General features: G+C 37.9%; 1 protein-coding gene across 6 annotated transcripts in view; it reads right to left on the bottom strand.

Annotated features, from left to right (window-relative positions):
• LOC138308958 (solute carrier organic anion transporter family member 4A1-like) overlaps positions 1-19,156 on the bottom strand; it is a 57,229-nt gene that overhangs the window by 5,288 nt on the left and 32,785 nt on the right. For all 6 annotated transcript variants that reach the window (XR_011206169.1, XR_011206170.1, XR_011206168.1 and 3 more), the window contains 7 exons: positions 5,319-5,781; positions 4,747-4,849; positions 4,294-4,409; positions 3,592-3,771; positions 2,702-2,791; positions 1,792-1,996; positions 1,198-1,351 (listed from right to left, as the gene is read on the bottom strand). Coding sequence is in view for 1 of the 6 variants with exons in the window: in XM_069250017.1 (XP_069106118.1) it covers positions 1,198-1,351; positions 1,792-1,996; positions 2,702-2,791; positions 3,592-3,771; positions 4,294-4,409; positions 4,747-4,849; positions 5,319-5,781 (1,311 nt within the window). In the remaining 5 variants the exon portion in view is untranslated. The remainder of the gene's footprint in view (positions 1-1,197; positions 1,352-1,791; positions 1,997-2,701; positions 2,792-3,591; positions 3,772-4,293; positions 4,410-4,746; positions 4,850-5,318; positions 5,782-19,156) is intronic.

The raw sequence follows: 19,156 nt of genomic DNA, 5'->3' as shown, positions 1-19,156 counted from the left end.
CATCTTGGGCGAATCGATTGCAGATCGGTAAATTATTGACAGATATGATGAAAAAAATATATAATCAGCAAAAAATCGGCTCATTGCTATGAAAATAAATCATTAATTTCCCCCCTTTTTCCGCGTCTTTAGATTAAACAAATAAGATCGATGCGATGTAGCCTATCACTTCTGGGTAACGATCACGTCGGATTGTTTAAACGTAACCATTCAAGAACGAACCTGTTTTATCGACTAGATAGATCTAATTCCTGCTATCAACAAAGACGAAATGTAGTCAGATAACTTCACAAGGAAGGTAAGTACACTAAAGTACTAACAATATTTTTAATCCAAACACAAGATGGCGACGTGATTTGTGGTAGGTGCCGTCAACAACATCATACACATCGATTACCAAATATTCCTTCTTCGACCATTTTCAAACAATCAACTGATCAGAGTACTTTTTCAGCAAAGAAAAGCACACTGTCTTCTCCAAGAAACATAACGTTGCCAATACCCTCAACAGGTGGAAGTCACACTTAGTGTGTTGTTTGTCAAGACTCTCCATCCCATTTAGTTGTAGTACCATGCGGCACAAAGTACAATCTGTTTTTACGAAAAGGTATTTTATTATCAAGTGGTGCTAGGTGTTGTTCTGTACACATGTCAAATGGACTTTTTAACTTTGAAGCATTGGAAAACATTGTAGCATCCCATGATTCTACGTCTATGAACAGAACAGATATCACGCATTTGATTTCAAGTATTAGAGATGCCGCCAACAAAAGCAAAGATCAACGTATTGATTTTGATTCTCCTGATGCCCTCAGTAGTGATGATTATTTAGTACTCACAGGGTTAGATAAGGAACAATTTTATGACTTGTGTTCTCATTTGAAAAGTTCATTGCGCAATACAAAGAACAGAAGTAGGAAATCATGTGTTGGTATATTTCTCACCAAATTGAAAGGAGGTATGTCAAATAGAATGTTGTCAACCGTGTTTAACATAGGAAAGAATTCCATCAGGCGAGCAGTTTCATCAGCAAGAAACGCTCTTGTAAAGGATTTTGTCCCATCCCACTTAGGATTCCAACATATAAAAGATAGTAGTTTTTCCAATTACTTCCCTTTGCTGTTTCATCATTTTGTCTACTTTTTTTAATCTTACGGTACTAATGGTTAGGAATGTTACAGGTTGTACGTGACTTACCCTTGAGTTGACGTCCCCGGTAACTGTTGTACAGCCAGCATAACACGGAGAAAAGTACATACTGCCGTCACTCCCGCACACCGGGTGATACTTCTCGTCATGGGAACAGTCACATGACTGATGACAAGAGGCTACTGCCCCAATACCAATCGTCCTGTTCAACAGAAATTTCATTATTAAGTAATGTAGTGAATTCAGTGGATGATTACTACAGGTGTCTAACTGCACTAGATACCTGTTCGCCATTTTAATTTTTTTCTTTCGTATGTGAGCAAAAAATAATCACTTCCTACCTTAGAGGACATCAATGTCCAACCCTCATCCATTTTCAGGGTGGAAAATAATAAACTTTCCTGAGATGTGAACATTGGCCAATTTAGAGTAAAAGGGAGATAATTCACTGCTTGTGTTGTTATATGGATGGTAAGTTGAGCCCTATGGTATATTAAGGGAATATAACTCACCTATTCTAATTTTCCCTGTATGGACTGGTACATTGACCCCTGTGGTATAAGGGGAGATTAACTCACCTTTTTCTGGGTTTTTCCAGTGTATTGTACATTGACTCCTGTGTTATAAGGGGAGATAACTCACCTGTTTTGTGTTTCCCTATAAGGTATGTTGACCCCTGTGAACGCCTGGTTGGGACAGTGAATGATAAAACACAGTGCAAGGATAAGAGAAGGTAGAGTGAGGCCAAGACACAGGCGGACGATTCCCTTCATTCTGAGTTTAAATCTCTTAACCAGGTACCCTCCAAGGAATGTACCACCACCTCCAGCCGGAATCGCAGCAAACCCTACAAAGTTGTTGGAATGTTGTAATGATTACAGTAGTACACTGGTGTTATAATAACTATTGTAATGGCTAGGGCATTTCTTTACCAAAAGTTTCATTGGATATATAGCTTAACTCATTCACCCCTTAAATTTCATAATGGACTGGTCTAGTCTTTGATTTAGAAGAGTCTAAATCTGTCTTCAGGGGTGAATGAGTTAAAGGTTTTACCATTATATTGTTACTTCTACATTGAGATAATCCAATTCAACAAGTCACAGATTTCCTTTAAGATGCTCCACCGCTGACAGCGCATAAATGATATTCATTATATGAACAATAATTGGTGTTTAATCATGTATATATATGTCTAATTAACACAAAAAATAATACAAAATAATTTATTTTGCCTTAAGTACATGTGCAATCAGTACTTCATTCCATATAGGATATAGTGCCAAGGAATTTTTTGGGATTCAATTAATTATATTTCCTATTTTTAACTTGAAGAAAAAATTAGGAGCTCAAACTTTTCCATGGTGGTAATGGTGTAAAGTAAGTAACTTTTGTAACTGAAGAAAAATACAAAATCGCCTGCTCTTGTTTTTGATAGTGAAAAAAGATCATTTGTCGGCAGTGGAGCATCTTTAATGAAAACCCACACCTTTTAAGAACAATAACAAAAGTATAGATTCCATTCATGAGTATAATGCCACAAAACTCTTACCAACAAACATGGCTGCTGTAGATGAAGGAATGCTGAATTGCTCCTGGATAAACTTGGGTGTGAAGGTCGCAAATCCTGCCAGTACATTCCCTATCATACAGAAATATTACACTCAACAATAATGATCAGATAATCCAACAAAGTTAAGTTCCCTACCGTATATGCAATCAATAAGGTGCATTTTCCTTTCTTAGATGAACCACAAAAAGTTTCATAAAAATGGAGAGAGGGCTAAGAGCCCATAAAATATTCATTTGAAATTGAGATTAACAATAGAAAGTAGTTCTGTAACTTGATTCTGGTATGTGACACACCACCTTGCTTAGTAAGACCAATGCACCAAGTAAGATGTTTCAGTATACCTTTATAATGAAGAAGATGAGTTCTTAAAAGGAGATCAAATGTCATAATATAGGTCACATAGAGTTTCTTGTCTACCTAACTTTCATTGTTATGAAGCTGAAGTGTTGACATGTGGTTTTTGAGCTAACCCATTAGAGCCCTGGCATGTTTATCGGAGGACGCCATAGTGTCCGACCAGTTGAATTCTTGCTGTTTTCCAATGTTTCTGGATACCCAGTTGCCTTTATACGGCATGATATATAATGTATCATATACCAAATTAAAGATAAATTATCTGGCTGTCAATTGAGAGTATTCTCATTGTCACATCTTATACGGTTTATTAATTATCATACTTTTTCTGAAATTGGGAAGTGTTATATGGACGGCAGAGTTAAAGACCACAGTATTACATATATATAGAGAGAAAAATGTCTACGGTATAGAGCCAAACGCCTGTGGGCCCCCATCTCCCTGTGGAACAACAGAAAAACCATTAAATGAAACAGAAGTGCATTTCACCTTATTCTATAACCAAACCTGTTTACCTTCACACGCCGCGGCTAAGTTCAGGAACATGAAGGTAGGGTTCAGCAGTAGAACTCTCAGAGATGTAAATATTCTCGCCACAAATAATTTCTTTTTCCCCGGCTCATATTCTGGTTCTGAAGGTCTTCGTTTTGTTTTGTAAACCTCCGTCCCTTGTTCTGCCCTGAACTTTGAAGTTCCTGTTGAAGAATTTTAAAGAAATACTTTACAAACAATTTCAAATAACTGTAACGATTTCAAAACTCTGCAATAGTTATTCTTTGTGTTGATAATTTGTTATCATGCTTTATGTTTAATATTGATTTAAAAGGGCCATAAAAAGATACCAATTTTTTTGCTTCCTGGAGATTGAGTTCTCATTGCAGTATATGAGTAATGTTCAGGGTGCCAATTAAGGGCCCCATGACCAATAACAGTCACTTGCTTCTGGTCTCAATGTCTTCAGGCAAAAAGCACCAATTTATGATAAAACTTGTGTCATCAATTAACACCAACTGATTCATAATTGGTTTTACACTTAATTTTGATAAATTTGAGCCTAGACAGTCATGCACATGGTTTTTATTTTTCATTTAACTGCACTTTCATGAATACTTACATCTCATGAATACATATGCATGTATGTGTTAAGATACTACTAAAAGTAAAGGACTACCAAGATTGTTCCTTTGGGTTTTTTGATGTTGTTATGGGATACAAACCTGGCAGGTTGCTAGGGAAACCACACAGGGGAACGGCCACAATGAACGCGAGAGCAGCACTTACAAGGAAACCGATCCACCAGGCACCAACATAACGGGGACCAGCAGGAGCCATACTGAAACACAAAATGGAAGATGGTTATTTTTCAAACAGGGGAGTTAACCCTACACCTAGGGGAGATCAATTTTAAACCCAGGGGAGATAACCATAAATACTGTGAAACTGGAATGTAATGAGTGTTTTTGGAATTTCATGTACAGTCAAAACTGCCTATAAAGATTGCTTCCTTCCAAATAAGGATGTGGTCTTATTAAAGAGGTGGTTACAATTATGGCAGGCTTTTCTGTATTGTTATTTTCATTGATGCTCTTTGTTACCTCAGGAATAAGAAAAAGATTGAAAACTAATTATTGACTTTACATGAAGTATGTGACATGTTCGCCCTGTTGTACCTGACTCTAGAGCCCTTGTCGATATCTACATGCAGATCTAGAAAAGCCCCACCAGCCAGGTAGCCCACCGCTGGTCCCAGGATAGCACAACCGTAGAACATCCCTGGAATAAAAAAAAGAGATGATCAGCCATAAAAGTAATATCAAATAATGATTTTTTTTCAAATCTATACACTACAAAATAACAAGACTTTATTGTTGCTCATCCAATTTATTTAAAGCAGATTTTGCACTTAAATATTCTTCTCCAGAAATACCGTTGGACTAAAATGATATTTATCCAATTACTATGTAATTTGTATATTTTTAATTGTTGTTCTACTAATTTTCACCGAAATCTTATTCTGCCAAAATGTTGGATCTTTTTGACCCAAACTTATTTATTTGATTTCAGTTCTATTGCTTTGATGGTTTAATTCAAACCAAACTTTTTTTTATGTACATGACTTGTATAAGAACACTGAACAAAGTTATCCAGAATTTTTAAAGTTTTGCTTCCAACTTTGAGTTAAACACGATTAATTCAATGTTTCAATTAATTTGATTAATAAATTGACAAAATATAAACCTACCCTGGTACATGGAGGATGATGTTACTGGTAGGTTGTCGTCGAGATACGTCGTCCCCAGAGTGTACAGAGGAGCGGCCCCCGCGCCGTGCATCAGCTGTCCCATATAGAACACGTACTTATAGTACGACAGTCCCTGAGACCCGGAGTGGGACATACACTCATCCAGGGATGAATTACTCTGTTCACCACACAATGACGGTCCGTTGGGACGTCCCACCTCGTACAGTCCAGATGTAAACTGTGGTAACGAGAACATCAGAGAGCCTAGCCCCATCACAAATACTCCGATACCGAGATATCGTGGCTTACATCCGAGTCCGCCGAAGTAACTGACCGGGATCAAACACAACACAGATGCAATGTCGTAACAACTGGCGATCGCTCCAGATTCAGTGCTGCTCAAGTCATATCGACGCTCCACACTCGAGATGACGACATTCACAAAACCATTCACCACCATGCCCTGTAGTAGACAAGATATTACATTAGTACAGTCAAACCAGCCTATAAAGACTTGAGTTAACAACTTTACATCCTCGATACTCCAGGGGTTACTGTCACTGACCTTATATCCAACCCTTGACTATCTCATAGTAAAACTGGAGGTAACAGAAGACACAGGTAATTTGATCTTTTGATGCGCATCAAAGGAATTGGTATAACAGTACACTGTGGTAGACTGATATGTTGCTTTGAAGATTGGCATCACTATCTCTGTAAACTTCAAAGGCCTGTGATTGGTCAGAATTTTTCTCTTGACCTGCCACAAGTTTTACTATGAGACAGTCCAGGGTTGGATATAATGACCGTAATAGTAACCCATGGAGTATCGAGTATGACAAGTTCAATATTCAACAACTTAGAAATATACCTCCTAGGTTGAGATTGTTTAGTCAATTATTAGTTACCAACTACATAGTTCACCTATTGCTATAACGGTAAAGATTTTGTTTTGTTATTTCCTCTTATATATAGACAGGCTGATTTTTTTTTTGTCACTTTGCACTTATGTATTCCTCAATGAAGCTCATATAGTCAAAAAGAGTTACCTCCCTTCTAAAATCAAGCTGGACAAAATGGTTGAGACCTAAATTTTGAAAGAATTTACAGAAATGTTGCAGAGAATGCTATATTGCTTTCGTAATTACTATATTTTGGCTTTCCAGTAATGTACTTACAAGATTTTTAGCCTTATTTCAAGATAGTATAAAGATAGTAAACAGTATTTATAAGATTGTATAAGACAATAAATAAATAAAACATAATCAGTGCCATCAAATTCATAAATTCATGTATTGTTATAAGCATGTTTTAAGTTGTTTTTTTTATATGAATTTTCTTCAATATTTAATCATTATTCTGTGAAAAATGGGTCCTTTAGATTCAGCATTTGTGGGGTTTAGGGTTCTTTTAATTCATGCTACTTCAAAATATACACGTATTCCTCTAAAAATTCTGTGAAATGAACAAGAGAATCAAACTTTTTCAAAACATCTCATTCACAAAAGTTAAGAATTTGTGGAATCCTTGTGACTTTTTTATAACGATTTGGCCTGGCTGAAATTATCCTTTTTAAAATCACATAACACTGTTATTTAAATGAGCTTTAATTGTCACTTGTGCTGTCAGATAAAAGAAATTGATTATCAGCTGTGGTGATTCTCCGTGGCCTGGAATTCAAAGAAGACTCTGATGTGACAGGCATGTGTTTAGTTTTCTGTGTGTGACAGCGAGTCTGGAGATGTAAATTGGACAACTGACTAAATTACTGCCCATATCCTCCCAGTTCAGCCCTCATAACCTCACAATTTCATCTCGTAACCTCACAGTTTCATCTCATAAACTCAGCAAAGTTCACACTGATCCCCAGCACCCTCTAATCATGATGTCAAACACCCAGGGATCAGGTTTCAAACATAGTACCGCAATTCAAAACCCTTTTCATGAAATTATGAGAAAAAGAAACAATTTGAAACAGATTTCTCCGTTTCAATAATTACAGTGCTGGCACCAGCCAGTGGGCCCTCGAATTAAGTGTTCAGAGCAGAGTCAAATTGGCTCAAATGGTCGTAAATAGTCGGTTTTTGTTACGGAATCATTTCTTAAATTTCACGCCCTGTGCCTAAACCAGAACCTTAACCATAAGGAATGCTGCAATCGTTCAAAGATACAACGTTTACACTGAGGGCGATTCGGAGATCATGCAAAACGTAGCACCAGAAATATGTGGAAGAAATACCAAAAATCGTAATCGTAATCGTAACAGCTAGGGGAATGTGTATAGGCTATTCTTTCACAGGTGCAGCTGACAAATTAGAGAGAGTTATGAAAATCGGAGTAATAAAGAAAATGTACCTTGTATATCTGTAATTGTTAACAACTTTATACATGTTTCTTATTTATTAGATATGTAAATACACTATGATTATTACCAGGCGTAGTATATGTATGTGTATACATTTTGTACATGTACTTATAGAAGATATAATATACCATTATCTTTTGTGATTTCCAACTCAGAAATAATCAGAAAATGGGCCATTATAAAGATGTGTACTGGTATGTTCATACAACTATAGGTAAATATTCTGTACAAAAAAAATTGAATCTTTAGAGCTCAAACTAAGAATTTAGGTTTCTGAAATTGACAATAAGTCGACTAAGAAAACAGAAACCAGCCGTTGTCTACATACTTTTAAACAAAATGAAATCTGCAATAACGTAAGTTAATTGCATGATACCTACCAGACTCTGACCTTACTTTCTAGCAGTTCAACTACAGTATAACTTGTCTAACTTGTGACCAGCATATGTGGTCCATATAGCTAGGTTTCTGGATAATACATGTTTTAATCACAATAATCTAGAAGAAAACTGCCATACAATGAAGCTAGAATTGACAGTCATCTGTAATAGACAAGGGTCCATTTGGACAAGTTACAATGTATAAGAGCTAAAATATAGCAGCCTTTTGTTTCTGTGGAAGACACATACATGGGATACACTCTTTGTGTGTATAGTAAAACCTGTCACCATAGCAACCACCTCTGTATAAACACTATCTGCTTAATAAGACCACTTTTCTAGAGTCTCCATTGACCAATAACAACACGATTCAGCCTGTATATGAAGACCACCTGGCTATAAAGACCATTTGTCTTCTGCCCCTAGAGCAGTTTTATAGACAAGTGTGATTATTTTAATCAGTAAATATAATTTTTGTAGAAATGTTGAGCCCACCTAATTTTGGACCAGAATACACTCTGGGCGTGAAATATGAGCTAATGAAAATAGGGTACAACTATAATGTACAACTACAAATAATATACACTTTTACTGTTTTCCTATGATTCCATTATGATGTTTGCCTTTATGTTCTATAAATAAACATATTAAAGAGGAAGGTGCTATTTTTACCATCTGTAAGTGTTAATTAGCAGTATTTTTTGTGCTAGTTTCATTATTCAATGTTTTTTTGAGAGAATCTGTTCACACACTGTCGGTGTTGTTGATAGTGAAACTCTAATGAGTATGACCAAACAATGATTATACCAGAGATCTCAAATAAACCCTGAAATTGGTTGGTTTCGAGGAATCATTTGTCATGCATATTTTTGTATGTTGATCATGACCTCACAAAATAACATCAGAAGAAGAGATCAGAAAGTAAAAAAAAAAATACACAGAAGATTTGGACAATAACATATTTGTCTAATAGAGTTCTTATACAGAGTTATCTTCCCTTTGAAAGAGTTATCAATTATTCTGAAGAGATATCTATCCTTTAAAAGAGTCATCTACCCCTTGAAATAGTTGTCTACCCTTTGAAAGAGTTGTCTACCCTTTTGAAAGATTATCAACCATTCTGAAGAGTTATCTACCCTTTGGAAGACTTAGTTACTATTGTAAGAGTTGTATTCCTTGTGGGGGAGTTTTCTCCCCTTTTAAAGAGATAATCATAATAATTTATGATAATTGTATTACTTTTTACATATTAATTGTTCGCATTAGTATTTTGTGCAACAAAATCAGTTTTCTCAAAAGTGGATATAGTTCAATTTTATATACAAACAAGACAAATTATCTATGTACATTTTTCGTCCCTGGAAGCTCTTTTGAACTCTACTGATTCAAAAGCCTGAACAGATTATTAAGAATTTTCAGGGGTGATTGAGTAAACCAATTTTGAAGATATATCTTGCTACCTGCCAACCACTACAACATGGGTTCCATAGTAAAAAACGGGATTTTATTATCATATTTGAATACAGATTATCTCCCCCTAGTTTGAATCTCTGGAACTCTTAAAATAAACATATCATAAAGATGATTGTCTCCAGAATATAAAAAAACCCAATTTTATTGACAATTTTTATATTTTTTAGGCAAAGACACTAATGGCCCTGTTTGTATCCATGTCAACAACAGTGATGGATTAGTATTGCTTCAACATAAAGGAAACAACTTGCGGCTTAAAGTTTGATATAGATAAATTATTTTTAGCTTTACAAGTATAAGATTGTAATATTGAAAAAGATAAATAATTCTCAGTTTATTAAGATAAAATTGTAAAAATTGAAATAGATAAATATTACTCATTTTATTAAGATAAAATTGTAAAAATTATATAGATAACTAATGTTCAACTTTGTAGAGATAAGAACTTAAACTTTAAATAGATAAATAATGTTCAGATTTATATAGATAAGAATTATAATCTACATGCAGCTGTTTCAAATTTCTCACATCATAAAACCCTAATGTACTATCTAATAAATGCATTATAAAGACATTACATGTGCTGTTAAATTATCACAAATTTATCTGGAATTCTGCACGTTGTCTTTAATGCATGGTGACTTCATGACAAATTCACGAATCTATTTAAGATAACGCAAGAGAACTACATAACTAGTTCAAAATTCATTTGATATTGGTGTAGATACTCAACCAGATGGGTAAAAACATTAAAGTTATTCACTTTAAGAGCTAGAATTCTCGTACATCAACATACCGTAGTTATTACGAGAATAAAATTTCAAATAAATTAATTTAAAAAGTATTACAAATGCATTCAGATCTTTAAAAAAAATATTTGTAAGGTTTTGGAATCTTTTGTTTTTATTACTTGCGATTTGCTCGACAAACTTCACATATTTAACTGTTAAAGATAACAGGAGAGTAAAGTTTCGTGGAAGAATGTTTCACATTTTTTAAAGTTTCACATTTTAAAAAAGTTTCCTGGTTTTATAGTTTAGCCCATACATGTAGAGATAATGAAACGCCATCCTAGACCAGAAAGGACTGCAGCTGCAGCAGCCATATCTTTACAAATATTTGAAAACAGAGCTTCGACAGGTTTCTTAACACACACTTAAGTTTCTGTAAAACATTTGGAGAAGAATGAAGAAAATGAGGAATTGATAAGGGTTTCGCAGTGGGGAGGATTTATATTGCAGGAGTAGTAGGGGTGATCAGTTTCTGATAGAGGAGAGATCAGTTTAATGTGTGTGGGGTATATATATGGGGGTGGGGGAGAGGGGCCTGGGGAGGAGAAGGGGTGTCATGTGTGGAGTATATATGTGGGGTGTGGGACCAGGGGGAGGGAATAGGGTCTGGGGGAGGGGAAGGGAAAGGGGTGTCATGTGTGCAGTATATATATGGGTGGGGTGGGGATATGGTCTGGGGTAGGGGAAGGGGTGTCATATATGTGCATTATATATGTGGGGGGTGGGGACCAGGGGGAGGGGAGAGGGTCTGGGGGAGGGAGAGGGGTGTCATGTGTTCAGTATACATGTGGGGGTGGGGACCAGGGGGAGAGGATAGGGTCTGATGGGGGAGTAGAAGTGATTAGTTTCTGATTGAGGAGAGATCAGTTTAATGTGTGTGGGGTATACAGGTATCTGGGGGTGGGAAAGGGGTGTCATGTGTTTTAGGTGTATATGTAGAGGTGACAGAGGGGCCAAGGGAAGGGGAGGGGTCTCAAGGGGGAGTAGAAATCAGTGGGGTATAAATGTGTGGGGTGGGGACTAGGAAGGGGGCAAGAGTTTTATGTGTGTGGGGAACTATGTGGGGGATGGGGGATGGGGAGCCGAGGGAATGGGAAGTCAAGGGCCGTGAAGGGGGGGGAGGGGGGAGGTGGTAAGGAACTAGATACTGGATAAGTGTCATATCAATGTATTAGGTGATCATAAGATTACAAGAGAAACATTTCAGAGCTTTTAGAGGTAGGGAGAATGGTGTAAAGGATGCAAAGAGTAGAGAAATGGGAGATTAGTAAAGATTTACATGTGACAAGTATGAAACTAAACCATTGGGTTATATTGGGGCTGCAGAGCGGGGCACTTCTGGTCCTAACACCAGACACTGACATTCTGACAGTCAGATGTCAGATGGCCACAGTACCTTATGGTACCTCAATTAGACTGCTTACCAGACCCTGTCATATTTGTTGATAAAAATTTCTCCACAAGTTCTACATAATACTAGATTATCTCTACCAAGTTTGAAATTTAGTATCAGACATTTCTTGGAACAAAATTTATCAGAGACAAAATATCAGTGATGATTTACATATTCTATAGACTGGTGGTGAGTGTAGGTACCTACCATCATCAGAGTAAGGGTGCAAGGTGCATATTAGAGAGGAGGGGAGGGGGTAGGAGGGGGTAGGAGGGGATAGAAGGGTGTAAGAGGGAGGGGTATGTGGGGAATATAAGGGGGTTGAAGGAGGGATAGGAGGAAGGGGTATGAGGGGAGTAGAAAAGAGGGGATAGAAGAGGTAGGGGTAGGAGGGGAGGGGGTAGAGGGGTGTTAGAGGGAAGGGTATGAGAGGAATATAAGGGGGTAGGAAGGAGGTTGAAAGGAGGTATAGGAGGAAGGGGTATGAGGGGAATAGAAAAGAGAGGATAGAAGAGGTAGGGGGTAGGAGGGGAGGGGGTAGAGGGGTGTAAGAGGTAAGGGTATGAGAGGAATATAAGGGAGAGGGAAGGGGGTTGAAAGGAAGGGATAGGAGGAAGGGAGGGGTATGAGGGGAATAAAAAAGAGAGGATAGAAGAGGTAGGGGGTAGGAGGGGAGGGGGTAGAGGGGTGTAAGAGGTAAGGGTATGAGAGGAATATAAGGGGGTAGGAAGGGTGTTCAAGGGAAAGGTATGAGAGGATATAAGGGAGAGGGAAGGGGGTTGAAAGGAGGGATAGGAGGAAGGGAGGGGTATGAGGGGAATACAAAAGAGGGGATAGAAGGGGTAGGGGGTAGGAGGAGAGGGGGTAGAGGGGTGTAAGAGGTAAGGGTATGAGAGGAATATAAGGGGGTAGGAAGGGTGTTAGAGGGAAAGGTATGAGAGGATATAAGGGAGAGGGAAGGGGGTTGAAAGGAGGGATAGGAAGAAGAGAGGGGTATGAGGGGAATAGAAAAGAGGAGATTGAAGAGGTAGGGGGTAGGAGGAGAGGGGGTGTAAGAGGGAAGGGTATGAGAGGAATATAAGGGGGTAGGAAGGGTGTAGGAAAAGAAAAGAGGGATATAAAGAAGGGGGGGTAGAAGGGGTAGGAGGGAGATTGAAGCAGAAGGAGGGAAATAGAACAGGCGGAGGGAGGGGGGGCTGAGGGGAAAGAGGAGAAGGGATAGAAAGGTGGGTGTAGAATCGGAAGGGGGTTAAGGGGGTTTGTGTTAGGGGGGATATGGTAGGGTGCTCAATCCACGAGATTAGTACTGAGATTTTTTTCAGAGAGGTTTCCAAATGTATGATTTTAGAGATATGAGTAAATGATGTATAAGAGCACTTTAGGGGACAGCTGGGACAGAATCATCAAGGAGAAGGTAGTGTACAACCAGGGGAAATATAGAGACAAATTATACTGGATGGTTTTACACTACAGATGATTATCACTGTATTGGAGATATCGTAGAATAACAAGATTAACAATTGTGATAAGGAGCACTTTAGATGGAGAGTTTACAATGTTAAACACAGGGACCTGGAAAAAGGTTCCAACCTATAGTCCAATTATATTGTATCTAAATACATAATTAAATATATGGATAATAGAAGATTTCTGCCAAGACCCTGTGCATTTGGAGGCCTGAGCCCGGCACAATAATGCTTTCTCAGACAGATTTTTTTACTCAAGTATATGATTTTCCATAGGCTTGAGTAAAAAAATTGTCTGAGAAAGTTTTATGGTGCCAGGCCCTGATCATGCAGGAGAGTGAATTGATTTGAAGGAGAGTTTACAGTCTAAACAACAGGGACCTGAAAAATCTCAAACCCTGGTTCATAGATGTATATATACATGTATCCTGCAACTGTCCCACATACTGACCGATAACTACTGCCGGATAAACTTGTGCTTTATCCGTCAATACGATATGCTTTATCCGTCAATACGATCACGTGAATTTGTTCCATATCTGACGGAACTTTTTCTAACTTGACCCAAAACTTGAACCTTCCGGTGAATGAAACGTCATTCAGTCCCGCTAAAACGTGACGTCACATTCACCGAAATGACGTCATTTTTACGATATCGAAAATCTCGTATGGCGGTGTCGTCGTTTTCTTGGCTCATGACAAAGGTATGTATTGTTAAGTAATTCTTTAATGGGTATTAATTGTTATTTGAGTATTTTCATTTCTTTCAGTGATATATCACACTGGATAGAATTACGGTTACTGTTTGCGAATGCGCTTATTTCCCACGGCAGTAAAAAGGAGTACACTCTCATTCGGTTAAGTGAATGAATCTTTACCTCTGCATCAAAGAAGCGTCTCGCTTCGAGCGAAACAAAGTAATTAACTGTCAATTTGCTTTCGTTTTGAATGTCATAATGGTTGCATGATAAACAGAATACACGGTTAGTATCTTACAATACAAGTTTTATTTTGGTGCTCGACACGGAAAGCCGAGATGACTCGGCAAAGCCTCGTCATCTCGGCTTTCCTAAGTCTCGCACCAAAATAAACTTTGTATCGTAAGATACTAACCATGTATTCTCTATGTATTGTATCTATAATACTGAATGATGAGTTGAAAATTTCTGCCAGGACCCTGTGATTTCCTGCTAGAGGTCTGTTCATGTATGGGAGTGACATGATTAGCTAATGGAATGGGAAGTCTCTGGTAATAGTATAATGGAGAGCTAAAAAGGTATAATAATATAATAAGAGAGCCATGGTAATGTAGAGAGAGTGTCAAATGAAATTTGTTCTCATGTCTCTTAGGAGAAATTATCTGGAGTAAGTATTCCAGGGAGACATAAGGATCAATTTCATATTTTATCAATCTGTTGCGGAAAACAAATTCTGGGGCTGATTTGGTTTTATCAGAATTTATAAAACAAATATAACAGATTGCTCAACAAATATAACAGATTGCTCAACAAATACAACAGATTGCTCAACAAATATAACAGATTAATCAACAAATATAACAGACTGCTCAACAAATACAACAGATTGCTCAACAAATATAACTGATTAATCAACAAATATAACAGACTGCTCAACAAATACAACAGATTGCTCAACAAATATAACAGATTGCTCAACAAATATAACAGACTGCTCAACAAATACAACAGATTTTTCCACTAATAAACAGATTGTTCAACAAACACAACAGTTTGCTCATCAAATACAATTCATTGCTCAACAAGTACAACACATTGCTCATCAAATACAATTCATTGCTCAACAAATACAACACATTGCTCAACAAATACATTGCTCGACAAATACAACAGATTGATCAACAAATAAATACAACAGATTTTTCAACAAATACAACAGATTGCTCAACAAATATAACAAATTGCTCAACAAATATAACAAATTGCTCAACAAATGATACAGAATGCTCAACTAATAAAACAGATTACTCAACAAATACAACAGACTGCTCAACAAATACAACAGATTGTTCAACAAATACAGCAGATTGCTCAACAAATACAGCAGATTACTCAACAAACAAATACAATAGATTGCTCAACAAATACAACAGATTGTTCAACAAATACAATAGATTGCTCAACAAATACAATAGATTGCTCAACAAATACAATAGATTGATTGCTCAACAAATACAATAGATTGCTCAACAAAGTCACATAAGTGGTTTGATTGCCAGCTAGATAACTGTCAATTCTTCCAGCTAGAGAACTGTCAATTCTTGCCAGCTAGAGAACTGTCAATTCTTGGCATAACCCTAATAAATAGAAGATAAACTGTCTATTTTCAAATGAGAATTTTTGTTGTTTATCATCCAGTAAAGGAATATCATTCATTTTCTTGAAACATTTTAGATTACCTCCTGAATATGAGAGGAAACTAGGTACCACCCAAGAACATTGAATTTCTACTTTCAATGTTTAAATTCAAATGATAAGACAGAAAATGTATATACCACAGGCAAAATAGAGAGTTTTATAGTCATCTAGGGATTTTAATGAAGCCATATGACACTGAACATATGTATCTAGTTTAAAGAGAGATAATTAATGACAGGTAGGAAGGGGAGATAATCAGGTGAGTTAGGGGAGATAACTAGTGATAGGCAGGTCCAGATTATCTGTTACAGTCAGGCGGAGGGAGGGTGTACTGATAAGATTCTGGGGTCAGAAAAACCCTGACAGTTTACCAGGAACTGATAATGATTAAATTGAGATAGGAAAGGAAACATCAGACAGGCTGGAAACATTTGGATTTAAGATGCCACGATTTAAGATGCCACGCTTCTTTCTCCGTATCATCTTTAACTATATCACACACACCTCTATTGCCCCAACACACCAGTCCGTGATCTCAAGGCTATACTAATGATATTTCAGTAGACCACACTTCAGGAGGTCCTGAGATGTTCATTAAAATCAAAAGAAAAAACATTTTTATGCTAAACAAAGTGCAGAAAAAATCATTTGATCAAAGGTTGAACTGGTGAGAGATACAAACTGCAGAAATAAAAGAAGAAATGAGGGTATTGAAAACCATGCACAAAAAAAATTTTTTGCAAACAGAACTTTAGAATGATTTTTATCTAGAAATAGGGCAGCATTGAAAGATACAAATTGAAGAAATAAAAGCAAAGATGAGGGCATTGAAAGCCATAAGAAAAACTATTTTTCAGCACACCGAAGATTTTATCTAGAAAGGCAGCATCATTCAAAGATACAAATGTGAGAAATAAAAACAAAGGTTTTATAAAGCAAAAGAAAAAAACGTTTTACGCTATCAGAACTGAAGAAAAAGTTTTGATAAACGAAGACAGACAGAGATTGTGTACATAATAGAGGTAAAAATCAGAAAATGTGCCGTATTTGCCGTAATTAGTGCCCAGGGCACTTCAAAATTTAACAACCCTTGAGGCTTATGAGTGAACCAAATCGTAAGTTGTGGCCGAAAAAAATCAGCCATATTTTATCTCTTTCTGTACTCATGGTACATTAATCTGTTACAGTAAACATACACATGTCTTTTATCCTTTGAGACTCATAATCATGTCGTGATTCACATGTAAAAGACTTGCAAGTTAAAGTTATATGGGTTACAATTCTGATCTTAGAAGCATCACATGTTGTAAAACATTGTTATATCCATGGGATGGGAGCATTTATACTACTTCAAATCTTTCTCCAGAAAAGGGAGGGGTGCTTTTAGGGGGAAAGTGCTAATAACAGCAAATACAGTATTAGAGGAGAGGGATTGTGTTGAGTTGGAAAGGAAAAACATACACTGGCAATGACAGGTAATATTTTGATGAAAGGTTTTTGATGTTCTCGAACTCTGGGTCTTGGGTTTGAATACTTTTAAATGACCTTGACTGTTAATGGGATGTTAAACTAATCAAACTACAGTATAGCTAACACAACGAACCAGGGTAATAGGCTACTTAGAACTGAAGCAATCCTAAGGCAAGGGAGGAAATGAGCAGTCTGGCAATATGATGATAACAAAGAATAAAAGAGCAAAGGAGTAATAATGTAATGAAGATAAATATTACAATCAGAATTTTTTTGGAAAGATCTTGTTTATGATTTGGATGGAATTGTCTTCAGGAGTGGGAATCAGTTGAAGAGGTAAATGGGAGGGGGTGGAGTCTACACAGCTTAGAAAGGGTGGGGGCAGGGGGATGGAGTCTACACAATTTTGAACGAGGTGGGGGCAAGGGGGTGGAGTCTACACAGCTTGGAAAGGGGTGGGGTCAAGGGGGTGGAGTCTACACAGGTTGGAAAGGGGTGGGGGCAAGGGAGTGGAGTCTACACAGCTTAGAAAGGGGTGGGGGCAGGGGGGTGGAGTCTACACAGCTTGGAAAGGGGTTGGGGGCAAGGGGGTGGAGTCTACACAGCTTGGAAAGGGGTGGGGGCAGGGGGGTGGAGTCTACACAGCTTGGAAAGGGGTGGGGGCAGAGGGGTGGAGTCTACACAGCTTGGAAAGGGGTGGGGGCAAGGGAGTGGAGTCTACACAGCTTAGAAAGGGGTGGGGGCAGGGGTAGAGTCTACACAGCTTAGAAGCTTAGAAGGGGGTGGGGGCAGGGGAGTGGAGTCTACACAGCTTAGAAAGGGGTGGGGGTAGGGGAGTGGAGTCTACACAGCTTGGAACGGGTGGGGGCAGGGGGGTGGAGTCTACCCAGCTTGGAAGGGGGTGGAGACAGGGGGATGTTTAATGAATTGGAGACGTGAAGGAGGAGGGGGTGGGATGATGGAGTCTCAACAGCTTGGATGGGGAAGGGAGGATAGAATGGGTGGGGTGGAGGGAGTGGGTTTGATAATGGAGGGGTAGGGGGGAGCATGTAGGAGAGAGGGAGGGTGAGGGAGAGGGGGAAGGAGAGAGGGAGGGTGAGGGAGAGGGGGAAGGAGAGAGGGAGGGTGAGGAGGAGGGGGAAGGAGAGAGGGAGGGTGAGGGAGAGGGGGAAGGAGAGAAGGATGGTGACGGAGAGGGGGAAGCTGAGGGAGAGGGGGAAGGAGAGAGGGAGGGTGAGGAAGAGGGTGAGGAAGAGGGGGAAGGAGAGAGGGAAGATGAGGGAGAGAGTAAAACTAGGGTGACGAAGAGAGAGAAGAAAAGAAGTGACACAGAGATGGTCCTGATTGAGTAATTGAGTTGTAACTAAACAAAACTATACTATGTTTTGGATACATAGGCAACTACTCATGTCTGTTGTATATATCAGTTAGTTACCAAACAATCCCCCTCGTAATGCTTTCTGTACGTCACCTAGTATCTCTCCACTGATAACACACTACCGCAACATTACACAGACCAGAGGCAAAAACCATTAAATGACGTTGTCGTGCCTGAGTAAATTACTTGTGAATGAAGTTGCACAATTCTTCTGCACTTTGTGGTAGATGGTAACAGCTCGCCTACACCCAGCACATTACTGCATGTTTTGTAAACAACTGTATGTCTCACAGCTCACACGGTATATGAATGCAATAATATTTTTTGTGTGCAATTTAAACTTTAAAAACCTTAAACTTAAATTCAGTTGTGAACATGCACAAAATTCAAAACTACGCTCTTTAACCTTAAAATTATATCAAATGCATATATAACTTTCATTATGGGTGGAAAATTTTGCCAAGTCATAGTGGAGTCTGTAATTATAAAAAACAAATTCATATACATGTAGAATAGAGATATAGAAATGTTGATATGCACCATTTAATGTTTTGTTAGCAGTGCAATTCGGTCCTTACAAAATACAAATGTATGTGCATTTAGCATTAAAGTCCCACTATATTTCCAAAACAAAAATTTTAAGTTTCTTAAAATCAATAATAACATTAAAATATCTAAATTGATGGCCTAAGATGAAGTTACAACACTAAACAACAAGAGATCCCA

This window comes from Argopecten irradians, chromosome 15 (assembly GCF_041381155.1).
Source record: "Argopecten irradians isolate NY chromosome 15, Ai_NY, whole genome shotgun sequence".
Classification (NCBI taxonomy): Eukaryota; Metazoa; Mollusca; class Bivalvia; order Pectinida; family Pectinidae; genus Argopecten; species Argopecten irradians.
Note: the sequence above shows the minus strand (reverse complement) of the source record. Positions and strands in the feature narration are given on the sequence as shown.